The sequence below is a fragment of the Phalacrocorax carbo genome, chromosome 5 (genome assembly GCF_963921805.1).
Source record: "Phalacrocorax carbo chromosome 5, bPhaCar2.1, whole genome shotgun sequence".
Classification (NCBI taxonomy): Eukaryota; Metazoa; Chordata; class Aves; order Suliformes; family Phalacrocoracidae; genus Phalacrocorax; species Phalacrocorax carbo.
In genome coordinates, this window is record NC_087517.1 from 440,729 (window position 1) to 456,293 (window position 15,565).

Sequence of the window (15,565 nt, forward strand, 5' to 3'; positions counted from 1 at the left end):
TTTGTCCTGAAGTGACTGCACTTAGAAATGTAATAGGAAAGCATCTACAAAACCAGCAAATCTTAATTAACTATGTAAATCTTCCTGATAGCAATACAGTATGCACTGTACCCTGTTCCTTGTTCTAGGTGTCATTTGTAATTGACTGCAACTGTGAACAGAGAACATGGGGAGGATAAGGAATCTAATACCACTTCTGGTTACCATCAAGTTACACCCTTTGCGTCTTTACAACTTCTAGGGAGTCACATCCTCTGTGAAATACCAAATGATTCTTCCATAACCTAATCTATCATTTTTTTCTTTGAAACTTTTTTAGCAGATTAAAATATACCTCCTTGTAAGAAAATTGCCGTATTTTCTGAGGCTAGCTCAGCTGGCAGAGCCTGAATAAGCTGTAGGCTTATAGCAGCCTCTTGTGGCAAAAGTAGTATACACATAATAATTAAGAACTATTGAAATTAAGAGCTATTGACTCTTGATGTGAGTCATAAACCTCTATAAAATCTTCAAGTGTTAGCAAACAACTGGAGAGTTTGGAGAGTCTCTCTTAGCTGGAGAGTCAGCAATACTGAGGCTTCAGAATTGTAAGTCTTTCTCTTCAATTGAAGAATGAACTAAATGGTGGTAGCCTGTTATAAATGAAGTGCCAGACTGATATTTCTGTTAATAAAATTATCTAGAAGTTTTTCGTTAAAATTCAGCAAGAATGGAATAATGACCAGGAGTAGAACCCGTAGCCAGGTTTCACAAGAAAAACAAACACACTGTTAGGTTTAATCATCGATCTCTGCGTGGTTTTGCTGAAAAAAGGGAAAACTATGACTGGTTTCACTAGGGAAGTCAAAGTGCCTTTGGAGTTTAACTGCTTTCGGTCTTGCTCAGCTACTGAAGAGTACATGCCTGGTTTGATAATGTATTCTGCAGAATGCTGGCACGGCAGCAGCCCTTCAGTTGCCAGTGGGGAGGACAAGAAACAGTCAATGCCATAGGCCCGAAGGCAAAACCAATTGAACCCTGGTATCTGCAGAGAATCCCATGACACCTACCCTCTTCAAAAAAGATTTAACTCACAAGTGGTCCAAATCAGTAAGTGCACATTCCTCCAGCTAAACTGATCAGCTGCAAATATCTGTCCTGCTCGCGCTAAGTAGGAGAGAATAGTCTAAAAGATGCAGGAAGGGAACGGGAGGGATGGCAGCATGTTGAAACAATGGTCCTTGAGGACAGCGAGGTTTTCAAAACCAAGAGGCAATTTACTGTGAACCTGTTATGCACAGCAGGAACAATCACAGTACAGGTGTTGCAGATGACACTGATTAGACCAAGGAATATTTTTTTTTTTTTAATATTCTAGAAATATACTCCTCTACCACTGAAACTAGAGATGAGCTCAGTAAATGCTTGGGCTTATGTGCGTACCAGTTTCCAGAACTTCTGTGTTTTGTACACCAGGGAGAGGTTACGGTGTCTGAAGTTATTTGCAAATCTGTGCAAGTGACTTGAGAAGAACTGGCTGAACAAGTACAGCTTGGAAGGGATAGAGGCTTTAAACAACAGTTAGTATGTATTTATTAAAATCAAGCCTTTTGTTATAGTTTTTTACTGTAACTTCCCAGGCTCACCATGTGTAATTTCTTCCCCATTTCATCTGCTGCAGTTTGATGCAAGAGTCAGAAAAATCACAATTCAGACCTCCGTCTGCACACTTAACAGCATATGCTGTGGTTCACTGCAGACCAGTTCAGAGTTGCACACCGATGGGTTCCCGAACAGCTCTGTTGAGCACCACTAGTCTGGGAGTGTCAGGTGCCTAAAGGTAGAGACTATTCCTTGCCCAAGAGGAAATTCACCCCTACAGGGAAGGCCAGCAAAATGTGTGTGTCTTACTCAGGCTGTCAAACAGGATATGTGACATTATCAAGTTCACCAACATGTTGAACCAATCGACACTGAAATCTGTTTTCACCGCTTTCATTGCCACTTGGCTTCAGTCATTCCCATCTCTGTAAGTTCTTTTGAGGTCTACAGATAAAAACCACCGCATATTAACCAATACTGTGTCCATCAAAATGATGAAATAAAGATCGACAGAAGAAATAATTTCCTGAAACCATGCCATTCTTGCTGAATGCCTGCATCACTTGTAATAACCCCCAAGAAGCCTGAAAACAGTCTTCCTGCAAGGTTTTTTCTAGCAAACCACCTGTGTTTCTTACGTTCTGAATTTAGCTATAGTTCTAATTTAAAAAAGGAAAGCAAAGTACTAAATTACAACTTGAACTAAATAAAGCAAACTCCCTGAAACAGAAGGCCCAACTGATTCATCATAGTATTACCAATGATCATACAAACACAAACTAAAATGACACAGAATGGAGGGCACAAACAGGATGAAAAACTAAGTTGTCTATTATTTAGAAGTTCAAAACGCAGTTTTAGCTGTCCTGTTTAGCAGAACACCTTAATAAATAGAAATAAATTAGAGAAAATAACTCACCTGACAGTGTGCCTGTCAAAATATAACAGATGAGTAGAAGACTGACTTGGTTGAAAAGGGAGTGCTCTTCATTATATAATGTTCTTAATTCTAATACATTTAAGCAGTGGAGTTTAGTTTGTTCTCTATACAAATCTCTCAGATTCCCTCCAAAGCCTAGTAAGTGCTATTGAACAAAAAGCAAGTGTGAAACACTACTTGTAACACCACCACGGGACAACATCCAACAGGGGTAGCAAATGAAGTAGAGCAGTTGCCGCATTTCTTGCTCCGCAAGGTATGTGTTATAGCAGAAGAGGAGCTTGCACCTGCTTTACCTTTAGTAAAACCATGAAATGAGTGTATCAAGATTAGGCCTCCGGACTTCTTGTTGGGTCCTCTTTGTACACCTCAACATTTCTGCACAGGTAGAACATGGCAGATACTTTACCTTAAAGGAGGCTTTCTGCTAGGCTGTTTGGAACTCCCCCACCACCACTCCAGGTATGTTCTGTATGTCTACGGATCCCAGGCACCACTGCAACACATGCAGGGATTCATTCTTCCAGGACTGATGCTTCCTAGCAGCCTCACAGAAACACATGCTGAGCCTATGCTGCATAACTCCTGCTTGCCAATACAAAAGACACTATAATTCCAGAACCTGAGCTACTGCATATACTTAATTCACCTGTACAGACTTGAGCTTGCTAAATGTGCACCCCTGAGAGCAGTACGCAGGACCTTTTAAACAGAACTATGACATCCATAAGCAATGGCCATATGACTACCTGATTTATGTCATGGAAGTAATTTCCTATAGCTCCCTCCTACATTGCAACCATCCCTACCCTGAACATACGACCTTCAACAGCTTAAATAACATTAATTTAAAAAAAAAAATCAAACCACACCCAAACTGAAAAATCAAATAAAGAACTAGCAGAAGGGCAGTCAGATCCCTTGGTTTATTCACAGCCACTTGGCAGCAATGTTAATGTTACATGACAACATGGGTGTTTACACAACTACAATGATGAAACACTGCAATAACAGGTCAAACTCCCCCCAGCCGATCTGCACATAACTAGGACAGTAGTATTTTCACCCACTCTAGGGATATACAATAGAAACAGGGATCCCAGGTATCTCAATTCCCACAGTGTTAGACTGACTCCTTGCAGCAGGGTGCAACTCACCACAGTTGCCCATTTCTGTACTGTGCCAGGATACATCCCATCCCCTTCCAGGCACCAGAAAAGGGTGTTCAAATGGTTTCTCCACTCAGGTGTATGTTAAGCTTCCAGGGGAAGGCTGGGTATAACCTGGGAAAAGACAATCCTTTTCCTGCAAGATCTCATTTTGCGTTACATCCTTGGCCAGAACAAATTCTCAGAAGCAGATTACTTCATAGAAAGTATGTTCATAAAGGTCCTCAGACTAAGACCCTTTGATTTTTCACTGGCTGTTGATTTTCTTTAGAAACAAAAAAGGATAAAGACTGTAACTCTACAGTTTTTACTAATGTTCTTTCTGTAGGGAGCATGTATTAGCCACTGACATGCTAAAGTGCATGGTGCTATTTTTGGCCTTGAGAGCATGAATAATCACTTCACACATGAAGGACAGCTTTAACTCAAATCATGGTTGATCATTTACATTCATATTGATATTCATTTATCTAGAGTCAACTGGGGGAATGGGAAGTGTGCTATATATGATACAAAAGCAGAATTAGCTCTTTTCCAAATCCTGTACCAACAACTTTAGTATCCATAAAGTATATTGCTACTGTTGTCCAGGGTAACAGTGACAATATTTTAGCTACCAGTCAATTAAAGAACATGGGAGAAAAAACCCAATCATCTTCATGAGAGCAGCACTATTAATTTTTCCTACTTATTCCAGGTGTAACTGAATTGTTTATTGCACATACAACTAATCACCTCCTGTGATCATAATTTTATCTTTGATCAACATATGAAGTCATTTACATTTTATGGATGGATAAATTAAGCAGACATTCATGTTATTTGGTAACACTAATTCTGAGTAACCCACCTGGGATCCCTCTATTTAAGAGGGAGCGTTTTATATGTTTATAATAGATTTCCACTGTAGTCATGTGGAAAGTACACTATAAAAAGAAGCCTCATTGACAATATAAACATTTCTGAGCATCACCTTTCATATTAAGTTTATCTGGACTCCTTGGCTACAATTTTAGCCGCACATTCATCTGCAATCACTACCTTAAAAAACAAACCAACAAACCCCCAACAGACCCAGCAGAATTCAATTTAGAGCAAGTCAGCTGAGCTACCCAAGCAACTAGCAGCAGGAGGAGAGCATTATCCTCTCAGCTGGGCAGGGCTAACTATTTCCATTGTCTTTTGCCAACAGCATAAGCAGACAAGGCTCAAAGATACTTCCTGTCCTTGTATTTACAATTGCTCCCCCCCTTTATTAAGCCTGACCCCTCAAGACCCTACAACTACCAGTCCATGCTCAGTCTCATCACTTTTCAGCCTCATGTCCCGTCCTACCAACCTCAGACTCCATATTCAAGTCACAGTATTCTCTGCACCGACTCCTCCCTTGTACCTGCCCTCTCATCCCAGAGGTCCAGCTCCAAGGCAGGTCCTTCCTTCACTCATCCCCCTCAAGCCCAAAGGGTTTCACACTAACAGACTATTATCACTTGGTTCTTTCTACTGCCTGGATCCCAGCAGAGGAATCTCTGCAGAGGAGCTGGATTTCCTTACAGAAAGAAATGCTGTAAGCTATTACTGCAGGAAAAGTATTTTTTTTCCACTGCATGGAAATCCTTCACAGGACTTTCTCAAGTTTGTCATGCAGTAAGCCTAAGGCACACGTTCAGCACAGAATGCTTCAGCCTAAATTAAAACAAAACACATGCCTTTCAGTTGTGACCTGCTTTCTTAGGATCATGTTCACTTCAGCTTTGCTATCATTAAGTTAAAAAAGAAAAAAAATACAGCTGACAGTTTTCCAGTATTTCAGTCAAAATTCACACAGTAAATGAAGCGTTAAGACTTCTGGCATTGAGTAATTACTGTACACTAGCAAAGCCAGGTTAGACGCCATGATATTTTAATAAATCCCAAGTACATTTAGTAACTCTTCTTATAATTTTATTGTCAATGACAGAAATACAGTAAATAAGGCATGCAGCTTTTGATCATTTTAGTACAGTGTGCTAAGTGCTATTTAGAATAGAAACTCACTTTTAAGTAAACATGAGTATTTTATGAGTATCTTAACATTTCCGTGGCTGTTGAATAGTGTAAATTCTTTTAGGCAGTATGAACTTCTCCAAGGCAGGCTGTGGCTTTTGGTGAGGCACTTGTAATGCTGCTGCATGAATTCTGTGGTTCATCTGTAACATTAAGGGGAGGGGAGAAAGTTGTGATAGGAAGAGCACAGCAAGAAAGCTGTATTCTAAATTCCATTATATGAAAGTAGTTAAAAAAGGTAGTAAAACTTAACTCCACAAAAAGTTCAAATGATCAATAAATAAAACTCATGGTGACTCTGTATATTTAATTGTAATTTCTGTTTTCAAAGTGATATTAGCCTGACTGCCTCCAGTGAACTATTTTTTTCCCCTCCCTTTTTAGTAGTTCATAGAAATGAGCTGTCAAGATAAAGAAAGCAGAGCAAATAACCAGTATGCCAGAGTTAATAGTAAGTTGCTTCAATTTCTTATTTTCCCAGGTTCAAATCATTATCATTACAGTATCTAACTATCACTTTCTAAACTACTGAGGAAGCTTCATGTATGAGATTCTGGAAACCAACAGGAAAAGGAAATGGTAGGTCAGAACAGAGGAGATGGGACAAGCAGAAGAGAAGCAGGATGAACTGCATCTGCTCTCCTTAAACAAGTCTAAGCAAAAATTAAAGATCTACATGCTAAAGCTATAATCACATTTGCTGATGAAAGGCTTATGCTGAAATGATGCAACTGTGGTTTTACCAAGCTCTAAGGATGAGGAACTCTTGTACGCTTCAGAATCTAAACACTGGTGTACGAAATATAGGTGGCAACTGTCAGATCTTCAGATTAGCATGCAAATTAAAAAGCTGCTTGTTAAATCAGCTCTTGCAAAGTGTAGGTTTAAGAGACTGCATCAACAGCCTAGCAAGAGACACTGGACAGTAGTTGCAAACATAAAGGTGAATAGAAGGGTCAACAGCTTTGCGACACAAATGTTTAAGTTATCTTGTAGTATTTCCAAGGGAGGAGCCAAGATGATGCTTGACTATCTAGTGTCAGGCCTTGGGTGAAATAGCTGCGTATGTGGGAACAGTGGAATACACTGTGCCTGTTGTTTTGGGGATCATTTACAGTCGTTGGACATTAGCTCACCATCTTGGGATCCACTGTGCCCTTGTCAGTGACACTACCCACCTCCCTCAAGAATCTATCCTTTTGCCTCTCTAAGTTGGACCCTTACAGAAGTTAAAGCTATTTCTACAGTGGGATAAAGAACTGAAGACTAGGTTTTGCTCTGGGTTGTAATCCCAGCTCTGCCACGAACGTACTATGTCACTGACAGTTCTTCCCCGCATTTCAATAAATCTATATCAACATACCTCTTCAGAAAAAGGACACACCTTAACATCTTGCTGTACTTTTCTGTAACAGGTATACAGAACTACCCTGGGGCTACTTAGTGTTAAATAGGAATGGAACCAACCATAGCAGCAAAAGGAGGGAAGGCTAGTTACTTTTCAGCCACCTAGCTAAAGAAACAGATCATCTCAAGAACAGCAGTAGATGACCAACCTACCAGTGTCAGATGACAGCACTTTTAAGGAAAATTCACATTTTGTGATAGTTTTTTGGGGGTTTTGTTTGTTTGTTTTTTGTTTTTTAATGTTCAGCTTTATGGAAAAGCCCTGACAAATGTGTATCTTGTTCTTCCAGATGTACTTACTTTGCCCAGAACTTCTGCTAGCAAGACACCCATGTTCCGAGTTTTTGAAAAAGTGGCAACAGCACTGTAAAGCAAAAGAAAACATTGTTTAGCATTTTCATCTCACAGAAACACTTGTCACTTTCATTTTCCAGACTTAATACAAAACATTTTGTAGTAACAAGTCAGGTTTTGGAGCTAAATCCTTTAATTGCATTAAAGACTATATGATATTAAAAAAAGGTATGCTGCCTCAGAATAAAACAACGCAAAATCCGTGTTGCAGGCTGTTTTATACAAAAATCTCTAAAACATCCTTAAGTACCTCAAAAGGGATTTGACAATGTAATTTTCTTTATTCCAATCTAGATCTATTAAGAAATTCACCCTCTGCTTTTGGGGAATGTTTTCTTTGACAACAGCAGTTTGTCGAGCAAGAACTTTTTGTGCAAGATTATCCCACTAACTTCTTTGTATTCCAGTGAAGAACAGCCACATTACCAATATTCCACAGATGGTTTATCTGTGGATATGAAATCCTTTAGTTCAGCAATAGGAAGAACTCTGGATTGCACATTCTTCTGATGATACCATTATTTGCAGCGACACCTCTGTTGCTTAAAATAGAGTCAAAAAAACCTTATTACCCTTACACATGGAGCCAGACACATTAAATGTGACTCTTGAAAAAGCCGATACTGCTTTAGTTAAGTTAATGATTCTGTGGATGAGGCAAGACATTTCCTACCGAAATTTCAATTCAGCAATCCATGCAGTTTACCACACTGACAAATATAAGTTATTCAAGATCTGCTTATGCCATCACATAACTATGACTATGAAAAAGACAGCAGCAAAACTACACCTGGACAAGTGGCAATCAAAGCAAATAAAAACCTTCTAACTCCAGAAAAACCGTAAACCAAAAAAAGCCCCCAAGTTATTAATAAACAACAAAAACCCAAGAACACACCAAACTTTGAATCATTTCTCTTAAATAGTGAGGTACAGCGAAATGTATTGTCAGAAAACTATCAGGCAGGCATCTAGTTATTAACACGATGCATTATGTTCTATGGCAACTTTAGAGCAAGCTTTTTTTTTTCCAACTAACTCCCAAAGCTCAGCTCCTGCCAAGACCAATCTCGGCTCTGAGTAGCCACTTTAAGCTATGACAGTGACTTTGAGCCTCTCAGATAATCTCAGCCAAATCAGAACTTAGAGGCAAGGGGTCTGTATATGTTGGCTACTGAACAACTTAACAGAGTTCTCTGTGACTTTGCAACCTGCCAATGAAATCCATCATCCCAACAAGGCATGTATACTATATTGAGTAACTATCGATGCTGGCACAGAGACCTAGAAAGAGGTAAGAAGTCAGTGTTAATGGCTCAGCTTTGTTCCAAAAATTGTATTTTAGGTTAGTGTCCTCCAAGCCAGTGAGGAGGACAAAAAAACCACACAGAAAAACCTACAGTGGCGATTTCTGTAGCTTGCCAAGAAATAGTGTCAATACGTCAGTGTTAAATATGGCTAAAACCAGTTAATTTAGAATTTATCAAGCTGATAACATTTTAGAGGAAAAAATAAAATCCTATCTTGGTCCAAAAGTTGTCAGTCATAAGCTTCCCTTTTAACTCCTGGCAAAATTATCTATTTCACAATGACATTACTAGATTACAGTACTTTGTAGTGACTGTCAGACACACTGATACTACGATTGCAATGTACACACAGAAATTCAACTAACAAGGAAGCCTTCTTGACAGCAGCTAAAGATATTCAGAAATGCCAGAGGTAACTCTGTTTATCAAAAGTAATAGAGGCAACTTAAATCTCAGTGTGGGGAAAGAAGTGGGAATCAAAACAAAGTCACCTGGACCACTTACCTAGCCTGTCTAATCCAAGCTTTTTCAATGGTCACGTGGGGACTACAGAAACTACATAGTATAGGTGGCTTCTTTCATATAGGTAAAAAGTAACCGATGTCCCTAAATCCCCAGCAGTGGAAGGAGTAATTCACAGCTTTCAGGATAGTTCCAAGATATGCTTTAATAAAGACATGATTCTAGACCTGCTCCTAGTTTGGACAGGCCTCTTCAGCAAGCCCAGAGCAAGCTATCATGAGGATAATACAAAGACAGCTTGTATGGAGTTCTGTTCTTCGGAAATACAGAATATTTAATCCTGTTTTGTTTCAGTTTACTTTTATGCATAAAACTAGTCCCAAACTGGGACTACAGGAGAGGCATCTACATCCAGACAGAAATCAGAGCCCACTTCTACAGGTAAAAATATTTGCTTACAAGTGCTTTTTCATAGCAAGATGAAAAGTCACTTTTAAAGCAACAACAGATGTGTTCCCTACCCATGCCTAATAAAGTAAATGCTCAATGATTTCCAAGGGAAGAATGAATTCCAGGCTGTCCCCTTTGTAAAGGGAATGAAACACTCATCTCCCGCTCTCAAGAGTCTACAAGATCAGACTGTGCTCTCCTCTTGGAGCTGGGCCACTGAGCAGCAAAAAATTTAGTGTTTGAGGGCTAGAAAAGAGTGTACACTAGATGCAGAAGCACTCATTAGAGCAGGATATCCAAGTTCCAGTCTCAACTGACACATTATTTTGAACACTGACAAAAGGGATATTCAACGCACACAAGTTAAAGCTGAGTGTAATTTTAGATCCACCTCCCCAAGCACAGTGCTTTAACCATTACATTTTATCTTATCCCCACAAATCTCAAGTGTTTTTCTACAAAGTCTTTTTCTGTGAGTCTCTTTTCTATGAAACTTCAACAGGAAACATCTAGCTTACTGGTGAAGGCAAGTGACATAGCAAGATATGTACCACTTTTAGCTGACAGCAAGCCAAAATTCAGGTCTTCCCCTTCCTCACAAATACCCAAGTTATCGTATGGAAGAAGATATGTACACCACTTCCTTGCACAGCAAGGTCATAGCTATCAGGACACAGCAGGTGTGTTCCAAGATCAAACCACTGGATCAGGCTCCTTTGAGCAAAACGTTAGCATCACACTGACTGGTTTCTGAACATCACAGCAATTAGCAGGTGTGCTAGGTACTCTGCAATAACTATGCAGTTCTAGATACACCCCAGAAGAACTGCAGGCTCTTAAAGAGAACTTTTTGTGCAAAAAACGAAGGTATACGGTGAGATAAGGAGCATCTAAACTGGGTGGCCACTGAGAAAGTTTAAAATTGCAATTGAAGCAAACACCTGAGTATCTAAATCCTATATGGGCACTGTGTTCCATTTAGAAGTCAGACTCTAATGCAATTTCAGAAACACCACAAGTCATTAAAATTTTACCCTCTTTATATTAGCCAACTTTTTTTTTTTTAAGTGGTATTTAAGAAAAGTGCATATATTTTAGAAGAACATTTTGTCTTCATTTGAAAAAGCTATAAAAAAATATTTGTTTTGATGACCATTTCAACCAGTCGCTGCCACCTTATTCAAAAGTAGAAGCATGCCTTTATTTTGGGCAAAATAGTTTGAGTAACCTTATGAAGTAGAAAACAGAAAAACCCCAATTAGATTTCAGATTAAAATAGGAGATATAGCCTGTACAGGAGATAAGAGACTCATTGTGGGGGGCGGGAGATGTGGGTTTAGTCTCCTTCAGAATGAGAACAGCCTAAAATTCACTCTTATTTCACTGGAAACTGTCTGACCATTACTTTATTAGGTACAGGTAGGCAACACATGGTTTTAATTTCTGTTCCATAACACATGACAACAGGGAAGAGATTCAGCCTTTGTCTTTTATTGCAAAGCATCGTCCTTTTTGGGGGGAATATTTTTTTTTTTTTAAGTCAATGATTACCTTAAAGTTGCCTTTTACCTATAATTCTTAAAATAACTTGTGCAATTTAAACTTTTCAGAAATTAAGAGCTGTCTTAGTTTTCAAACTTTAGCCCATCACCTATGAACTTTAGCTATGGGGCAGAGAAAAACAAGCCCTGTAGTGCAATACCTTGTCTTTTCTTTTCCTGGAGGTTTAGCATGTTTTTCAACAGGTCCATTGTCTTGCTTTTTAGACACTCTCATACCTCCAGCTTTGACTGCAAAAAGAAAATATGATTTATGTAAGAATATAGACAACTACATACTACACTGTTTACATTTAGAGAAGGAAAACACACTTATACACCGGATAATTGTTGACAAGAAATCACCTTTCAGTATTTAACTCTATGCTTCACTTTTAAACACACACATACAGAGAAGTAAGCCAAAGATCCAGCAAAGACTTTAAACTCCTGCATCATGGCATACTCAAACAAACATCTAACTACTATAATCAAGAAGTCGGAGGAGTTGTGGTCACCGCTGACGATATTAAATCTTAACACCTTATTATGTTAATATGCATTCTTCCCCCATAAGTCTCAGGTGTAACAGTTTCCAGTTTAAAAAAAGCAAAACAAATAGACAAACCTCTAAACACTTTTGGGTTTTCAAACAAAGTCACCAACAGCAATAAAGATTTTGTGATTTGCTCAAGGTGTTCTAGAATAAACCTAATAATGCAGGTAAGAACCAGATGCGTACTTATCTTGTACTTATGTTCTAACATGTTTAATTATATTTTGTTAAGATATCTGCCAATCACAAAACCAATTAGCACTAATTAAGTTACAGGCGACCTAACAATAACAATTTAAGTTCTGAGGCATGTCAGAAACTTCAATTCTGAACAAAGAACATGGAAAGTTATCTAAAACATCTTGTTGAAAGAAATACTTTCTCCCTGTTCATGAGGCTATTTTAAGTTTTAAAACTGTGAGAATAAGAACAAACTTAGTATATGTTTCTACTTATTTTGAAGCAGTTGCTTCACCTTACAGCAAGGTTCCTATTCTTATTATGAATAATCAAGACTAGAGTTTTCAAAAGCAAGTATTTGGGGGCAGGAGTGAACAGGGAAGAGAGAAAAGTTTCAAGAATTAATCAGCTGAATAGAATGAGAAATATATTTGGCCATTTTTGGGGGAGCAGCTGTGTCCATCTGTAACTAACACCCATTTTCTATTAAATCTGACTCCTCACCTTGTATTTCCTCATTGCAGGTTTAGTTTTAGAAACAAGAATTCTCCTTCAGTCATGTCCAAAGTAGCTTTACAGTGCTGGAGTTCTGCAATATCTAGGCTTGGATTTTCTTTTTAAAATTACATATATGCAGTTAATTATACTGCTGTATAAGCAGCAAATGAATCACCTAGCCATCTTACAGCTGCAAATATGCTAGAGATATAGCCTGAACCAAATTATTTTGGGAGTCTAACTGCAAAATGAAGAGTCTCCTCTGAAATAGGAATGTCAACCATTTCCAATTATCTACCCATAGAGAATCAAGATTCTAAATACCCTCAGCTCACAAAGCGTGAAACTTGTCTTTGTAAGCAGGAAATAACATGTGAGGCATCTTTAAACAAGAATTATGAGAATTAAAAAACAAAACTAAACACCACATATACACACAAAAGACCCTCGAATATTTCAAGGTCTTAAGACTTATTTTCCTGACAAAACGTTCCCTTTACAGTAAGTTTGTCCAGAACACCAATGCAAGTTATCCCAAGTATTCTTCCACAGCTTTGGGGTTTTTTTGGCTTTTTAGGAATGAGTCAAACCACAAATGGGAACCCAACTGAAGTTTAGGAAGTAGGTAAGAAACCATAACTGAACCTAGACCCATGACTTTTGGTTTGAGACCTTCACTAAGCACACATGTGCAGGACTGGCAATTTCTAGATAGAGCATTTTTTTAGTTTTAATTTAGCAGGGTGAAGAGATCCAGACACACCAGGAGGCAAAGACATCTTAACACTATGAAGCTTTACCAAAAGCACCAAGGGGGAGCTGGGGTGTTGGGAGGGTGAGCAGGAGGAAAGAGATACCCAAAATGACAAGATGATACTTAAATACTGAGTGGCCAGTCAGGAATTGTGTGTACTACCAACAAGCCCACAGAAGGAAGTTATTTATAAGTCCTGCGTTATTTCTAATAATTATTTTGATCTTTTCACTGACTTCAAAATAGCTGCTAGTAGCAGCTGTGAAACCTGCTCATACACATCCATGGCAATGGAAGAGTTAAATATGGATGCTTCTGGAATGCACCAGAAAGCTGCTTTGTAATTTTTTTTTTTCCAAAGCAATTAAGAGGGATGTCAAAGTTTTAATAGAGTTCAATTTTCTTATTTTTGTAAATGCCCTGTGAGCCATGTAATCCAACAGTCAAGAACTTAAGTGCCAAAATTTTTACTAATTTCCATATTTAAAACACCATATGTATTTAAAGACAGACAGAAAGGAAGGAGGAACATCCTCCTCCTCACCCACCCAAAAAAACCAACCCCAAAGCCAAAACCCCAAACTGAAAACAAAGGCACTGAGCTCTGTTGACTCCCAAGGTAACTTATGGATACCATGGTCAGAATAAAGGTGTCCACCTTCGACCTGCTTTGTCCACCAAGGGCATAGCTGAAAAAACTTATTCCTGCCACACCCCCCCCGCCAGAGACGGTCACTTCCACTGCGGTTCACTGTCACGCAGTTCACTGCCAGTACCCGCACTAGGTCCCTGACTGTAGTGGTCTGAGGGTCCTTTCAGGTGCAACTCAACTGTCCCCACCACACAGACACAAAAAAAAATATTCCAGGAGACAAGTGAAGCTGAAGAGAACCTACTTACATGACAAATCCATGTAAAAGCATGCTTTAAAAAATAAACTTTCCAGAAAACAAAGCAGACTTTACAGCCCTGATGAGCCACCCGTTACACCTTGTGCTCTGCAGGCAATGACTGCTCCCAACGGGCCAGCAGGAGCGGGGACCCTGCCCGGCTGCGGCTGCGCAGTTCTGAAGGCTGACCCTCAGGAGCCCCGCACGCGCACCCAGCACGCGCGGGCGCCCAGCGCTGCTGCTAACTGTGCCCCGCGACACCAGCTCCGCACCGCTAACCAACAGAGGAGCCGATTACCCCCGCACGCATTTACGAGTTCCCCAGCAAACCTCGGCGTGCATTCAAGTACCAGGTATTACATCTGACAAGTCACCCGTTCGGTGAGCACTGGTTAGAGGGCCGCGTCGAACGCCCGGCGGCCCGTACTCGAAGGCACCGTTCAGCCAGATAAACAAGTCCAAGGGGGAAGGGAGGAGGAAGTTTTTCACGTTAGAGGCGAGGAGTAAGACTGGAACACTGAAGAAAAACATTTCATTAGATCACCGATACCTGTTTCTCCCCCTATTACTCGATAACGCACTCCTGCTTGAGAGAGCAGCAGAAACTCATGCCGCCCTGCTCTATCGGACCCAGAGTCGAGCAGTTTAAGTTCAAGTTTAACGGAGCGGGTGCAGTATCTAGCACCGAGGCGCGGCACTCCCGGACGGAGGGGAAGGGGTGAGCACGCCAGCCACGCTTTCACGCCCGCGCCGGGGCTGGCAGGGCTGCGCGGAGGCTCCAGGAGCGCTCCCCCTGCGGGAGGTCCAGCCCCAGGCCCTGCGCGCCCGGCGGCGCCGGGAGACGGAGACAGGACGGGGCGGCCCCGGCCGCCGGCGCCCACCGGCCCCCCGCCCCCGCGGCCTCGCCGCCGCCCCACAGCCCCGCGGGCCTTGGGAGCGCGCGCCGACTGCGGCGGCCCGTCCCGGCGGCTCCGCCGATGGCCGGCACTGCCGGCAGCCGCGGTTGTCGAGGTCGGTCGATTTTGGCGGCGGCCGCGCCCCCTCAGAGACCCGCCACACTGCCCCCGGGGCCGGGGCGCGCGGCAGCCGGCTTTGCTCTGCTCGCGGAGGGGCCCGCAGCCCGGGGGACGCCGACCCGCGCTGCTCTGGGAGCCCGGCGGCCCCCGCAGCAGCGCCCCGCGCCGGGAGACCCGGGCGGCCCCAGCCCCTACCTGCGGGAGGGCGCCTGCCTGGCGGCGGAGGCGGCGAAGCGCGCTTTCTCCGCACCATGGCGGGGCGAGGGAGCCGCGGCACGCGCAGCGACCTTCTGCGGCCGGGGGCGGGGCGGGGGCGGGCGCGGGGGCGGGCGGCTGTTGCGGGGGTCGCGCCACGGTGAGGGACAGTGGGCGGGGAGGGACCGCGAGGGTGGGTGAGGGACTGTGAGGAGCGGT

General features: G+C 41.7%; 1 protein-coding gene across 1 annotated transcript; it reads right to left on the reverse strand.

Annotated features, from left to right (window-relative positions):
- Positions 1-5,576: 5,576 nt before the first annotated feature.
- On the reverse strand, positions 5,577-15,465 carry DAPL1 (death associated protein like 1). The gene is made up of 4 exons (XM_064453295.1): positions 15,347-15,465; positions 11,422-11,509; positions 7,444-7,507; positions 5,577-5,879 (listed from the first exon to the last, which is right to left on the reverse strand). Exons 1-4 carry the CDS (start codon positions 15,402-15,404, stop codon positions 5,760-5,762), a joined length of 330 nt encoding a protein of 109 aa, XP_064309365.1. The 5' UTR covers positions 15,405-15,465; the 3' UTR covers positions 5,577-5,759.
- Between the last annotated feature and the right edge of the window lie 100 nt (positions 15,466-15,565).

What these genes read in the sequence shown, in the direction of transcription:
- DAPL1 (XM_064453295.1), bottom strand. Translation starts at nt 15,404, where the DNA reads ATGGTGCGGAGAAAGCGCGCTTCGCCGCCTCCGCCGCCAGGCAGGCGC. An exon ending in CCAGGAAAAGAAAAGACAAG is followed by an intron (nt 7,508 to 11,421) that starts GTATTGCACTAC and finishes TTTGCTTTACAG; the next exon opens with TGCTGTTGCCACTTTTTCAA. An exon ending in TAGCAGAAGTTCTGGGCAAA is followed by an intron (nt 5,880 to 7,443) that starts GTAAGTACATCT and finishes TTAATGTTACAG; the next exon opens with ATGAACCACAGAATTCATGC.